At 37.8% G+C, this 14,760-nt stretch overlaps 2 protein-coding genes across 4 annotated transcripts in view; one reads left to right on the top strand and one right to left on the bottom strand.

Annotated features, from left to right (window-relative positions):
* LOC128520142 (dynein axonemal heavy chain 11) overlaps nt 1–8,869 on the top strand; it is a 55,502-nt gene extending 46,633 nt beyond the window's left edge. For both annotated transcript variants that reach the window (XM_053494217.1, XM_053494216.1), the window contains exons 71-82: nt 103–296; nt 505–653; nt 990–1,117; nt 1,276–1,503; nt 2,396–2,587; nt 3,369–3,488; nt 5,568–5,807; nt 5,928–6,110; nt 6,336–6,451; nt 6,569–6,681; nt 8,266–8,406; nt 8,533–8,869. In XM_053494217.1, coding sequence (XP_053350192.1) covers nt 103–296; nt 505–653; nt 990–1,117; nt 1,276–1,503; nt 2,396–2,587; nt 3,369–3,488; nt 5,568–5,807; nt 5,928–6,110; nt 6,336–6,451; nt 6,569–6,681; nt 8,266–8,406; nt 8,533–8,780 — 2,052 coding nt within the window. In that variant the 3' untranslated portion in view covers nt 8,781–8,869. The remainder of the gene's footprint in view (nt 1–102; nt 297–504; nt 654–989; nt 1,118–1,275; nt 1,504–2,395; nt 2,588–3,368; nt 3,489–5,567; nt 5,808–5,927; nt 6,111–6,335; nt 6,452–6,568; nt 6,682–8,265; nt 8,407–8,532) is intronic.
* A 2,729-nt stretch (nt 8,870–11,598) lies between these two features.
* The window catches only part of rapgef5b (Rap guanine nucleotide exchange factor (GEF) 5b), a 48,750-nt gene continuing 45,588 nt past the window's right edge, over nt 11,599–14,760 (bottom strand). For both annotated transcript variants that reach the window (XM_053493756.1, XM_053493757.1), the window contains 3 exons: nt 13,744–13,808; nt 13,584–13,638; nt 11,599–12,707 (listed from right to left, as the gene is read on the bottom strand). In XM_053493756.1, the coding sequence (XP_053349731.1) occupies nt 12,589–12,707; nt 13,584–13,638; nt 13,744–13,808 (239 nt within the window). In that variant the 3' untranslated portion in view covers nt 11,599–12,588. The remainder of the gene's footprint in view (nt 12,708–13,583; nt 13,639–13,743; nt 13,809–14,760) is intronic.

Here is a 14,760-nt window from a genome sequence, read left to right as displayed (position 1 = left end):
CCACTCACATGTTGAGCTATCATAAACATAAGACTTGAGAAATCCAAAGACACCATATTTAGTATACAGAACTAATATCCATAATCTCAACCTTCACACCAGGCTCTGTCAGCAGTCGAGGCATTCCGTGGTCTGGACCGGGACATCGAAGGCTCACCTAAACGCTGGAGGAAAATAGTGGAGTCTGAGTGTCCAGAGAGAGAGCACCTCCCTCTGGACTGGAAGAAGAAAAATCCTCTGCAGAGACTCATTATCCTCAGAGCGATGCGGCCTGACAGGATGAGCTATGCGCTCAGGTGTGAATGCCACTTCAATGTCTTTACAATGTACAGGTCTTAGACAATACCTGTGAGAAATGATGGAAATATTATTTGTAAATGACTGACATGTTTGCAAGTGAATGACACGTTAGCTTATACAGTACACTGTATATAGTTTGCCAAATGCTATCTGATACACCTACTGTATATCAGATTTTTTGTTTTATTTTTGTGTTCATGCTAGGAACTTTGTGGAGGAGAGTTTGGGCTGCAGATATGTGGAAACCACCAGGACAGAGTTTGAGAAATCTTATGAGGAGAGCAGTCCTTCAACCCCAGTCTTCTTTATCCTGTCTCCTGGCGTCAACCCACTGAAAGATGTAGAAACACTTGGTATGTGTTATAAGGAATGTATTATTTTTACAATCCCTAACATTTACAAATATTTGACATTGAGCCAACCTGATGGTAATATATTTTTTAATTGTTTAATACCGGCGTATAGGTTATATAGTATATCCAGCTTCATTTTATGAGTATGTGTACATTTTTCTGGCCTGAAAAGTGATGGAATTAGCCAGAATTAAAAAATCTGCACTATTGCCATAAAAACAAATTTGTCGCATATATAATTTTAAAAATCTCTCTGAATGTCATAGGGGCTTGTTATCCTTTTCACTGCAAAAATGACAAACTGCTTTATTTGCTGTGGGTGAATCTGCTGTGTAGGCCTGAAGCTGGGCTTCTCCATAGACAGAGGGAACCTTCACAACATCTCACTGGGACAGGGACAGGAGAATGTGGCTGAGAAGGCTTTAGAAATGGCAGCCACAAAAGGCCACTGGGTCATTCTGCAGGTAGTAAACCACTCTTCTGTAACTCTTTTATGGCAGTTCCCATTATTCCATTAGACTGGATAAGCCAGTTTGTTTTAAATTAAAAAAAAAAAAAAAGATTAGTTTTTACCACACAGACATTTTCGAAGACTATGATTTTTATTTTATTTTTTGATCAGAATGTGCATTTAGTGGAGCGTTGGCTGGGACAACTGGATGGTCTTTTGGAGAGTACAGGTCGAAACGCTCACCCAGAGTACAGAGTGTTTATGAGCGGACAACCTGCTCCGAGCCCTGAGGAGCACATCATTCCCAGAGGAATACTGGAAAGTGCGCTTAAACTGACCAATGAGCCACCTACAGGAATGAATGCCAGTCTGCATTCTGCATTATGCAACTTCAACCAGGTTTGAGATCACGAGACAGAGATCAAAAGATCAAAAGGCTGATATTGTTGGTCATTTGGGAAAACTTATCAAATTTTATTTACTAATTAAAAATTTTAATTGCAAAGTTAAAATTAAATTAATGGCTCTGTAATCACCTACTCATTGCTAATAATAAATGAATGAATGAATGAATGAATAATAAAATTAACAAACACAGGAATTACCATTTTCCAGCAATTAGTGCTGCGTTGGCTTTTCCATGGGATCGAACAGGACGGACAGAGATGCCTGTGATTCAGTCACCGGTCTACTGAAATTTTATTGATAATCAGTGTTAAAGTTATGTGGTGTTAATGCTATGGCTGATCATTGTACTGTATTTTATGACTCATGGCATGGTAAAGTGTGTAAGTTTAATGAGTTAGGAATCAGTCTCTTTAAATGTCTACAACATTCATGCACAGTAACACACTGCGCACACATGATAGAAGAAAAATAATTTAAATATAAAAGTGACTTCAATACAAACATAAAATTTGGCAGGCATGTTTTTCCATATTTTTATGGATTAAATCAGAGAAATAAAATTTGAGGTAGGCAGGCGGGTATTACAGTGGGATAGTAGAGAAACCAGTTTTGTGTTAAATACTGTTACATTTAAGTTATGAAAAGAGAAAAATATTTAAGTCATTATCAGGACTTTGTAGTCTAATATGACAGACATTTGGCCACATGTAAGATTTTCCCCGGATGCTATTAAGAATGAAAAATATATTTTAAAAGATTTTTGTTTGGACATTGGACCTAAAATTTATTTTTAATTAAATAATAAATAATGGAGAATTTTATATACATGATTATGCATTCCAGTGTATTTCATCATAGTTTATTTCTGTCTGTTTGTCGTTAGGAAACTTTGGAGATGTGTTCTCATGAGCAGGAGTTTAAAGCCCTCCTGTTCTCTCTCTGCTATTTCCACGCCTGTGTCAGTGAGAGGAGGAAGTTTGGGCCTCAGGGTTGGAATCGCTGCTACCCATTTAACATTGGAGACCTCACCATCTCCATTAATGTGCTGTATAACTACCTGGAGGTCAATTCAAAAGTAAGTAGAGCATAGACACCTAACACTGACAAGATTTGTTCTCGCTATACATCTTTTAAGTAATTTATTGGAAAAAATAATTGTTGCTTGGTGATTTCAGTGAGATTGGTGGATCAGGGCTTGAAAAAAGACATCTCACTGTTTCTGTGAGATCTCATAACATGTTTTTCTCTTCTCTGCATCATGCTGGTCACAATTATCTTGCCAGCACAATCCCCCCCTTCCATCAAAAAAAAAACAAAAAAAAACAAGAAACGAATGTCCTTCATTATGTTAACCAAACACTAACCTGTACGTGCGTATACAGGGGATTCATTAGGCGGCCAATGAAGCGTCACGCTAAACGTAATTACACACACTGCGCGTGACATCTCGCACCACTCCATAAGTGATCACTGCAATTAGGCCTGATGAAGGAAGCAATTTGCAAAACAATACAGATACAAATGACTGTGAACTTCCAGCTTCTGTCATCAGCTCTGAGGTTCGCACTCACACCCTGTTCTCTTCTCCAGACGCCCACATCACTGTAGTTTTCTTTTTGTCACACAATCACGATATGATCTTACATGACTAGCTGTCAGATCACAACTCACTGTGAAAGTACATGGACATAATAGTATAGGACATAATAAGCATATATACAATATAAATATAGTACATATATACAATATATATACATGTGTACATATACAATATAGACAGTAGATAGATATAGATGAATAAAATAAATTTTGTGCAGAAAGCTAATGATAATTGTGTTTATTTTTGTCTGGTTGAGGTGCCATGGGAGGACTTGTGGTATCTGGTAGGGGAGATCATGTATGGAGGACACATCACTGATGACTGGGATAGAAGACTCTGCCGCACATATATACAGGAGCTTCTCAATCCAAAGATGGTACATGGTTATTCTATTTGGAAATATGGCCTGTCCCCTGTATCTCTGTCACATTTTTCCATTTGCTAATTTGACAGATACAATGAAGTTTGAAGTTGAGTCATTTGGTTGTTCCTTAAGTACAACTAAATAAAGAATACTTGAGAATAGATTTTATGTGTGTATATACTGTATAGTACAGTTCAAAAGTTAAAAATCCAAGTTTGGATTTTTTTCTAGAACAATACTATAGAATAGTGGCAGGAAAATATGTACTGTCATTTGCACTGGGTAATTAAGTAATAGCAGCCATCAGTTGTTATCAGCTGTTTAGAAATAGTTCTTGCAAGATCAGTATTGTCAAGTGCATTTGCAAAATCCATCAAGCACCATGATGAAACTGGCTCTCATGAAGACCATCCCAGGAAAGCAAGACCAAAACTTATCTCTGCTGCAGAGGAGAAGTTCATTTAGAGAAAATCAAGGCAATTATGTATTAATAATTTATTCATCATCATGGCAAAGATTACAGAACCCACAAACAAAGTAAGAAAAAACTGTGTTGAAATTTATAGACCAGAATTGCCTAAAAGAAATACTGTAGCTACTGTACATGCTTAAACATGATTAAGTATAATTGAGGGTGTGTGTGTGCATCTGTGTCCCATGATGGTTTGGCACCCTGTGCAGGGTGTCCCCCGTCTTGTGCCCAAAATTCCCAAGGACAGGCTTTAAGCTCCAGGTTCGCCCAAACCCCACACAGGATAAGTGGTATAAAAAAATAAATGAACGAACAAACATGAGTCAGTTTTGATAAAGTAAATTTTAAAAACGGTGGTTGGAGCTGAAGATAAACATGTACAACAGAACACGTGAGACTCTGGACAATCTAAAAAAAGTTTCTGCATTCAGCAGTGTTTTCAGACTTTTCTCCCTATAACCCTTTTGGCCTGTACCAACTTCTGATAAGAAGAGCATCAGGTATATTATTACAGCTATTTAAGTACAATCGATTAGAATATAACTAGAGAAATAGAGAACCTTCTACTCATTAAGACATGTTTGTAACAAAGTATCGTTAGCCCACTCACCTTCAGTACAAGATCTGCAGCAGCAGGTGTCCTCACTCTACATTCAGCTAAAATATATGAAAAGCTGGAATATTTCATTTCTCTGAACTATTGTAGTTGTTACTTGCAAAATCATTTCTAAACCTTCTTTCTAAAACCTTCTCCATGTGCTCTACAGTCCAATCACAATTCTTCCAGCGTGCAGGCTCGCGGTCCAATCAGAACTAGTCATGCTAAAAGGAAGCCCACCCAATGCGTGTAGTCCTTTTAATATGCTACAGAACTTTTATAAATATATCTACCAATAAATACCTCGGTATAATCCATCTATACATTTTTCAATAAATCAGTAAAATAATAATAAAAATAAAAAGCACACAGAGGTGTGTGTTTGTGTTTTTGTGTGCATGTACATGCAAATAATTAATTCAGGCTTTCATTAATTTTTTAATTATAAAGTAATATATATTTGTTGATTAATAATCATTTAAAAAAAAACACCATACCTTTAAATTGAGTATGGGTTAATAATGTTCAAGAAAGTTTGAGGAAATTTGTATGCTTTGAAAGAAACTGATAGATACCTTGTTTGATTGCCTGGTGGCACCTAGTGGTGTCTTAGTGTAGTGCTTAAAAATAACTTTTCTTCACTGTCTACAGTAAAAGTGATTGTGTATCACAAATGTATTGGACTGATCAAGTAACTTAACTTTAAGTACCCTATTTCATGTTTTTGTAGTTTAAGTGTGCACACTGCCGTACATCATCCTTTCATTCCACAGCAACAGTTATCTTAAAAAGTCTTAAAAGATTGCTCCAGCTGCATATAAAACACAGATTTGATGTGCTGAAGTTATTATTAGTAATGGGGAAAAAAGTATTAGCACTTTTTATGCAGTTCACACCGTAATTTAATTATGCAAATTGATCCTTCGTGAAGGGCTAAAATGTGCAATGTAGAAGTCCAATAGATATGAATATAATTGTCGTACTGGCTGCTTATGCATTTATTTATTTTATGACATTTCAGTTTGAAGGAGAGCTCTTTCTCTGCCCTGGATTCTCAGTTCCTCCTGATCTGGACTACGCTGGTTATCACAGTTATGTGGACGAGAGGTTGCCAGAGGAAAATCCAAGTCTCTACGGCTTGCATCCCAATGCAGAGATCGAATTTATGACTGCCACGTCCAATGCTTTGTTTAAAACTCTGTTAGAACTGCAGTGTCGAGACTCAGCGGGAGAGGAAACAGCACCGAGTGTGGAGGAGAAGGTCTAAATGACTTGTTTCCTGTTCTTACATCATTGCTCTTAATATCTATTTGAAATGAATTTAGTGTCTTAATAATCCAGATTATTGTCACATTGCTAACTACACTTATTCTGACCTCAGGTGAAAAGTGTGCTTGATGACATTCTGGAGAAACTGCCAGAGAAGTACAGCATGTCGGAATTGCTTGGCAAGACGTTAGAGCGCAGTCCTTTGGTTCTCCTCTGTTTACAGGAGTGTGAGCGCATGAACTTGCTGCTTTCTGAGATCCACGGCTCTCTTACACAGCTGGACCTGGCCCTCAAGGTAACCTAAATTACCTTCAATAACTAAGTGATTTCTGAAGGGATTCCACTTAGAATCTGTTCTGAAAAAAAAAAGCCTCTGTAGGTATATAGCACGGTTGCAGTTTTCCTCCAGTGGGATTAACTTAATCCTTAAAGCTGCTAAATGTTTCCTGTTATCTGGGATTTTTGACAGTGTATTTGCCATTTCTGGTCTAATGTGTACATTGTATTTTCTTTCTCTCAGGGTGAGTTAAGCATCTCTCCAGACATGGAGTCTCTGCAGACAGCTCTTTACTTCAACCGAGTTCCTGAAAGCTGGAGCCGACTGACTTACCCCTCCACAAACACACTGGCGCAGTGGTATACACACTTCATCAATCTATTTAACTTGTTAAATTTACATAGGGCAGAATGGTAGGAGAAGATGCTTCAGTTACACTATTGTGTGTTTTATAACATTACTATACACTATGCCAGGTTTAGTGATGTCCTCAATCAGTGTCGAGAGCTGGACACCTGGACTCAAGACTTTGTGCTTCCAGCTGTGGTGTGGATCTCAGGACTGTTCAGCCCACAGTCTTTCCTAACTGGTAAACAATTGGCACACACACACACTTTTCTTTTACCATTCTTGCAAGGGCCTCCCATTAACATAATTATTAATGCAGGTAAATAATGCTATTCCTTTATTTAAAAAAATGCAGTTTGCTTATGATGACCTCATAATGTCAAAACGGTCAGCTATTTATAATTATTATGACCTTGTTGGTTATAACCTTGTAATGATATTTGATGCCCAATAAGTTATAACCCCTTCTCCCCCACCCCACATGTGTATTAATGTAGTGACATAATTCTAAGCCGTATACTGTACATACACATTTAACCATGACCTTTATTTAATTAATTTATAATAAAATGTTTGTGGTTTTTTTTTAACTAAAAAGTGAATGTTTTCGAAGTTTATGTATTTATAAGTTGCCATTAATTAATTGTTTTTCTGTAAGTAGCTCAGGTTATTATTGTATCAGTAAAAAGGTTTTTTTTTTTTTTACTGAAATCAGAATCTTTACATGTAGTTTTCTCCAGTTACACATTTGAAACAAACCAGATTATTAAATGCTTAAACTTTTGGTTGTGATTTGTGCAAATAACCAACTTGTAAGCCACTTGTTTTTAAAACAATATATTGCAGAATATGTCAAAATGTGACTCTGTAATAGGTATTAAAACATATTCCTATTATAAGCCCCATTCAGACAGTGTAGGAATATTCGCTGGCGTTGCACCTCAGCATTCTGTATGAAGGGAACAGAGATGGAATCAGGGGTTGTTGTGGTTGTCGCCAAGAGCAGGGGACTGATAAGGCGAGGCAAGATCTGTGTGAAAAGGAAAACCCCATTGCATAACATGGAATTGACACTGTGTCTAATAAATGCAACAAGCCTTGAGAAAGTTTAAACAGTGATAAACAGTTTGCATGTAACACAGTGAGACTGTATGATATCTTATAGAGTAGATCAGACGTACTTAATGAGTGTCATAGCTGCAGTGCATTAACCGTACTCAACTGAAAGACCAGCTGAGATTAGGACTGTCAACTACACTTAAATATTCTCAAGGTGATCTAAAAATAAAAGCTTGTCCGGTCTCATTCTGGGCTCATTCTACCGTTAATGACGAAAACTGGTTACAATAAATCAGCTTCATTTATTATTGGTTGGGTCGCTAGAGCTCTGTAACAGAAGCCAGTCCTGGAGCTTGACAATAAGATTTAAAGTATTTTTTTTAGTAAATACTGGCAGTGACTTGGAAAGACTGTAAGCTCAGAACAGACGGCTGCGTTTGGTGTGCGATGTAAATGTGCATGGACGACACCTTAACACTTATTTCGCCCGTCCTTCAAGTTTTAAAAGCACTACTATGTATGGTATTTCTGACACATGTGGTGTAAGTGACACCAGATGTTGAGACTATTGTGTTACATCTCATACCTCTGATAGCGGAATGTCATGCACTGTTTGGAAACACTTGTGGTTTCTGTGTGAATTGCCAAAGGGAAAGCGCAATATTGAGGGGGTCATATGTCATTTATTTTTGTTAAAAATGTGCCTACATACATACAATCACACATCAAGTACCAGCCATGCTTGAGATGATCTTTTGTGTTCCAGCGATTATGCAGAGTATAGCTCGGAAGAACAAGTGGCCACTTGACAAGATGGCTTTGTCTGTGGATGTGACTAAGAAGACAAAGGATGATTATGGCCACCCACCTCGAGAGGGTGCTTATGTTCATGGGATCTATATGGAGGGTAAGTGAGTGAGGTGGTAAGGTCAAGCTACCAAATAAACCCTGATTTTTGCATTTTTTTATTTTGGAAACAGATGTTGAATGGTCTGCTGTGTGTTCAGTTTGCTTCTCTGTACTTCTCCCCCAGGTGCTCGCTGGGACATGTCAGCAGGGGTGCTGTCAGAGGCTGTGTTAAAAGACTTAACCCCGGCCATGCCAGTGCTGTATATTCGTGCAGTACCTGCTGACAAGCTGGAGCTCAGTAACACCTATGAATGCCCAGTGTACCGGACTAAACTCCGGGGTCCCACTTTTATCTGGAGCTTCCACCTCAAGACACGGCACCCACCTGCCAAGTGGGTACTAGCAGGAGTGGCCCTGTTGCTGTCTGTGTAAGAGGATTTTTTTTAGGATTTTCTTATTTTTTAAGTTTGATTTGCAACATTTTTTAGGATTAGATTAAATGCCCTATATTTTTTATTTAAGCAGTTTACCTTGCAGTATTTTTCTGCCACACTGTATGTGATATATTTTAATATTATATAATAAATTTCATGTCATCTATACATATAATAAAGCATTATACAGTATATGTAAAGTTGGCGTCTGTACAATTAAGGTATTTTTGCCAAATAATAATTTTGGGGGACATAAGATGAGTAATAGAAGACATCAAGGTAAAAGCTACTAAATGAGTTTTAATAGGGTTTTTGGTGTATTTGGTTGAGCTTAAGGTAAAATATAAGCTTTGTTTCATCGCAATTAACCCACGATATGCTAATATAAACTTTAAATAGAAAAAAATCATTAGTTCATCTCAAAACTCAACAGATGCCGCCGTAATTTTTTTTATTACACGCTTATGAGTGTGCAATTCTACTTAATGAACGCAATCTTACACCTTCATTCTGTGCATATCATGGTAACATGTAAAAATTTTAGTTCAGTCCAAAATTTAACAGATGCCGTACATTTGTAAAAATGCGCTTATGAGTGTGCAATTAAATTCTACACATCTAGTCTTCCTTCATTCTAGACAAAGGGTTTACTTCCTATGACATGATGTAATTAATGATTCTAAATGTCTGTTGTTTGACATTCATTAAATGAGTACAGTGTGCCTCAATTAATAAATTAGAATAACATTGAAAAGCTTTTTTTTTTGTAATTTAGTTTTAAAAGTGACTCTCAGAGTATAGATTCATTACACACAAAGTGAAATATTTCAAGATTTTGTTATAATTTTGATTATAAGATTACAGCTTAAAAAATTATCTAAAAATATTAGAATATTTCCAAAGATTAATTAAAAAAAAAAGTATTTACAATACAGAAATGTCCAAGTTGCGAAAATTATGCATTCATGCACTCAATACTTTGTTGGGGCTCCTTTAGTGTGAATTATTTCACCAATGCAGCATGACATGGAGGTGATCAGCCTGAAGCACTGCTGAGGCGTTAATGAAGACCAGGTTGCTTTCAGCTAGCCTTCACGTATTCTGTGTTGTTGGTTCGGGTGTTTCTCATTTCCCTCTTGAAATTACCTCATAGATTCTCTATGGGGTTCAGGTCAGACAAGCTGGCTCGCCAATCAAGCACAGTAATATCATGGTCAGCACACCAGTTAGTGGTAGTTTTGTCACTATGGGCAGGTGCTAAGTCCTGCTGGAAAATGGAAATCAGAATCTCCATCAAGCTTGTAAACAGATGGAAGAATGAAGTGCTCTAAAATCTCTTGGTAGAAGACTGTCTCAACTTTGTACTTGATAAAACACAGTGGACCAACACCAGCAGATGACATGGCACCTCCAGGCTGTGGAAATGTCACCCTGGACTTCAATCAACTTGTGCCTCTCTATTCCTGACCTTAATTCTCAATTTTTGGAGCACTGAGCAACAATCCAGTCCTTATTTTTTCTTAGCCCAGGTAAGACACTTCTGACTTTGGAATGCAACAATTATAGCCCATTTCCTGAAGATGTCAGTGTGTGTAGTGGTTCTTGATGCACTGACTCCTGCTTCACTCTGCTCCTTGTGAAGCTATCTCAAGGTTGTCTTGAGAAAATGGCTTCGCTTGACATTCTTCTTAAGGCTGTGGTCATCCTTGTTGCTTTTGCACTTTTCCTACCACACATTTCCTTCCACAAGTATCCTTCAAGTACATAGCACCTCCTGGGTTACCATTCTCCTGGAGGTTGTCGATTATCATTCTCTGGACAACTGTCAAGTCAGCAATCTTTCCTGTGCATGTACTAAACTAGACAGAGATACATTGTATGTTTGCTGTACGAATATTTATTTCCTCAAACTGGAAATTAAAAATTCTAATATTTTAAGGTACAAAATTTTTTATGTTCTTGAGCTGTAAAATATACAGTTATCATTGAAAATTAAACAAAAAAGGCTTGAAATATTTTACATTTAATGACTATAGATTATATGAGAGATTCAACTTCAGAAAAAAATTAAAAACTTTTCCAAAATATTTAGTTATTAAGATGCACTGTCCAACATTACGTTCTACAGCTAATATAAAATAATAGGTTAATTAACTTATGTGTACGTGTGTGAGAGAGAGAGAGAGAGAGAGATGTGGATTGTTTGTGCAATCTTCCCACAGTCACTGAGCATGTCAAGGCTCTGTTGAAAGGACAGGGAAATGATAGATCAGCAGAGCAGGGAGGAAATGATAGGTTTGAGTAGGCTGTACCGCAGCGCCTCTTCTCTCAGTGAGCTGCAGCGCACTCACAGCAGGCAGTAATGGCACAGCGGGAGGCTCTGTCACAGCATCTGGTCGGCCATTTAGGCTCCTGCTCCAGCAGAGACAAACAGTAAGCAAGCTGACTGTTACAATATGTATGGAATGTGCTTTTTTTTCTTGTGTGGCCTCCTACAAGCCCCGATGTGTCACTCACGTAGGGACATTTTTTTCTTCTTGAGATTTCACTACCCATTATAAGTGTTTCATTTCAAGTGAGAGCTATAATAGACTTCTGTAATCCACTCAGGAAGTGAACATGTGTGCTTAGAAAGTACGTTTGAAGCCCGAAACCAGTGCCAAAACAAGGAAAATTAAGACATTTATAAGCAGTGATGTAACAGTCCTAATTTTAATGTTTCTCTTTGCCCATAGCTTTAAAATTAACTGTTTAAAAAAATTATAATGCAAATGATGTTTCACGAAGGCATGAACACAAATGTATTGCTTTGCTGTTTGTAGAAAAAAAAATATTTAATGTATTTACATTGTTTACACATTTATTTACCATGCACATTTAGTACTGGTCACTCAGCGGCACTGCCAAATCATACAGACCAGTATGTAGTTTCAAACACATCTAACACACTTCATTTCTGAAGTGAAGACTTTCCTCCTTCTGCCCTTCCTCTTCCTGCTCAATATACCAATTAACACTGAACTAATCAGTGCTCCTGCTATGTCAAAGATGTAAATGCACATCTCAGTTGCAAGAAGTCTATAAATAAATGTGCTTCATGTAATTTTTCCTCTGCTCTCACAGTGTAACCCTGATGCGTGATGACTCAAACCATTATGCTAAATTTTTTTAATGTATCTCATTACATACAAACAATCAAAATGTCTACTGAATGTTCTTGTTTTGTTTTTGCCTGGATGTCACTACCAGGCAACTCCTGGAGCTGAACTACAGTACATTCAAACTGGGTACTTCTGCGGCTACTATTGCTGAATCCTAAAAATAATCTGGATGCAGCAAAGATTATTGTCTTTTAATTTTTTTTTCTGATTGTCTCAGGCTGGAAATAGTTAATTGTTGTCACTGCAAAGCATCATGCATTTCTGCACAACCATTATGTTAGCGCAGGTCAACATTTCTACCTATGATTTGAGTTCAGGTTTGTTAATAAGACACTACTTTTCTCCATCATACAGCATCATCTGGTTTGTAATACCCTTTTGTCTCAGGCTAGGTTAATCCTATAGTAGATTCGTCAGTTTGGACAGTTCGACATGTCGTCAGTTCGACATGTATGCATTTGTAAAAAGTCAAAAGGTTCTTGACTCCTCGTGATTCTCTCTCGTGAGGCTCAGTCTCTTCGTGGCTGTCCATGTTGTGGACTCCTTTTTAGTGTCTGGATGATGTCAGAGGGTTGATGGCATCAGCTGTTGTCTCGTTAGTCACTGAACCAGATTAATTAACACACACACACACATACACACACCCTAGACCTTTGTCTCCAGTCTGTGTGAAAGCTCAAACAGAGTCTGTTGATTGTCGATGATGTGCAGATAGTTGATGTAGGCTTTGACATCGGGACTCTCTTTCTGGGTTAGCATGTTCCCTTAAAGACGGCAAAAACATTTCAAGTCAGTTGAATCTCACTTTCGTTTTTTTATTTACAGTACATTCAAATCAATTGCCCATTTAATACTCATAATTCCAATTCATTAAACTTAAAGTACCACCTTGTTCGGGCCCAGTTACTACTTGATGCATTTGTAGCATATCATGCAATTTTATACAAGGGGCGTTCAAGTCAAACCGGGACTTATGGTGAACTTTCTTGTGAATGAAGGGGTAAGTAAAAACAACTGATATTTACAGGAGACTACAGGTCCAGTACAGTGATGAGAATCTCAGCCACAGTAAAACATTAAGTCTGTGAAGGATGATCCTGGCCACCAACTAGCAAAAAAAACCCACATCTGTCTGTGGGAAGTGTACTTCACTGTCACTGACACCAATTGCACATTATCGGCACCCCCCTGTACAGTTCTGACTTCGTTTCAAGCCATTTCCTACATGTTTGGACTTATAGGAGTTCCAGACATGATGTAGGCAAGGAGAATTTAGAGCATCCAGTCAACATACATCAATTTAGGAGGTAATCTGGAGGAAACTCATGTAAACACAGGGAGAGTGTTAAACCCTACATGGGCAATAACATGATGATAGCAGTTAAGGTATTGTGACTGTGCCACCCTGCTTTCTTCTTCTCTTCTGCTTTCTTCTTACTACTATTAGTAGTAGCAGTAGAAGTAATTTATACTACTACTTTTAGGATAAGTACTGTGACATTTCAATATAGAAGTGATTAATACCACAATGATGCCTTTAAGTGCTATAGGCTCTGGGTGAAACAGTAATTTCTAACCTCATTGCTAAAATTCACTTAATCCTGGTCAGAAATTCAGGAACAGTCAGCACTGACACTTACCCACGTGATCCGTCTGACAATGCCTTATGACCCGCGCCAGGTCTGCCATCATGTGCTGGAAAGTGAAGTTTAAAGGAGGTTAGTTTTAGATCAGTATTTTACACATTCTGCAGATGTCTGAGTAAATAAATGTAGGATTAAAGGTTAGACATTAACGTACCAGTTTATCGAAGTTAACCATGTTATCAAGAAAGGTCTTGTTTCCTTCGTGAATGAATGTTATGTCTAGCAGGAAGGAAACAGGTTTGTTTAGGGCTCTGAACTTTACACCAGAGAGCAAGATCTTTATGATAAAGTTGTTAACAACATTGGTGGCCAAAGGTATTAAGACAAATGTGAAATTCAATGAATTTGTAAATTTTTAAATAATGACAAGATATAAAGATAATAAGAATAATATACAACAATCAATATTTAGAATGAAGTCTTTTATTCTTTACCTCCTTGCTTGTTCCAGCCGGTATACGGTATTAATGGGTCGTTCATGAACGATTCATAATTTTTGAACGAGTCTTTAACGTGACTAAGAAGAATGAGTAGTCTCAGAGAGTAATCTGTTCATTTTCTACTGGGCGCACATGCGCAAAGCAACGCAAAACCTCAGTGTACAGGAAACAGAAATGAAAGTAGTTACCTTTAAGTCTTTTGGTCCGAATCATTCGTTCTTTTGTCACGTGACTCCCATAGACGCTATGCAGTGCAATAGATTCAAAAGAACGAATGATTTGGACTAGAAGATACGAGAGGTGAGCTGCTCATTCTGTTTCTCACACAGTATGTCCTTAGCTGCATTGAAATATTTTCATTATTTTAGTATACAGTGCATCCAGAAAGTATTCACAGGCCTGTATGGTAGAGTGGCTAGAGAGTCTCATCAGACCTGAGAATTTTGTTTTTTGCTTCAGGTGCCTTTTGGGAAAAAAGCCAGGCGGGCTGCCAAAGGCCTTTTACTAAGGAGTGGCTTCCGTCTGGCCACTTTACCATATAGGCCTGATTGGTGGATTGCTGCAGAGATGATTGTCCTTCTGGAAGTTTATCCTCTTTTCACAGAGGACCTCTGGAGCTCTGACAGAGTGACCATCGGATTCTTGGTCACCTCCCTGACTAAGGCCCTTCTCCCCTGATCGCTCTAGGAAGAGTCCTGGTGGTTTAGAACTTCTTCCACTTATGGATGATG

This window comes from Clarias gariepinus, chromosome 4 (assembly GCF_024256425.1).
Source record: "Clarias gariepinus isolate MV-2021 ecotype Netherlands chromosome 4, CGAR_prim_01v2, whole genome shotgun sequence".
NCBI lineage: Eukaryota > Metazoa > Chordata > Actinopteri > Siluriformes > Clariidae > Clarias > Clarias gariepinus.
Note: the sequence above shows the minus strand (reverse complement) of the source record. Positions and strands in the feature narration are given on the sequence as shown.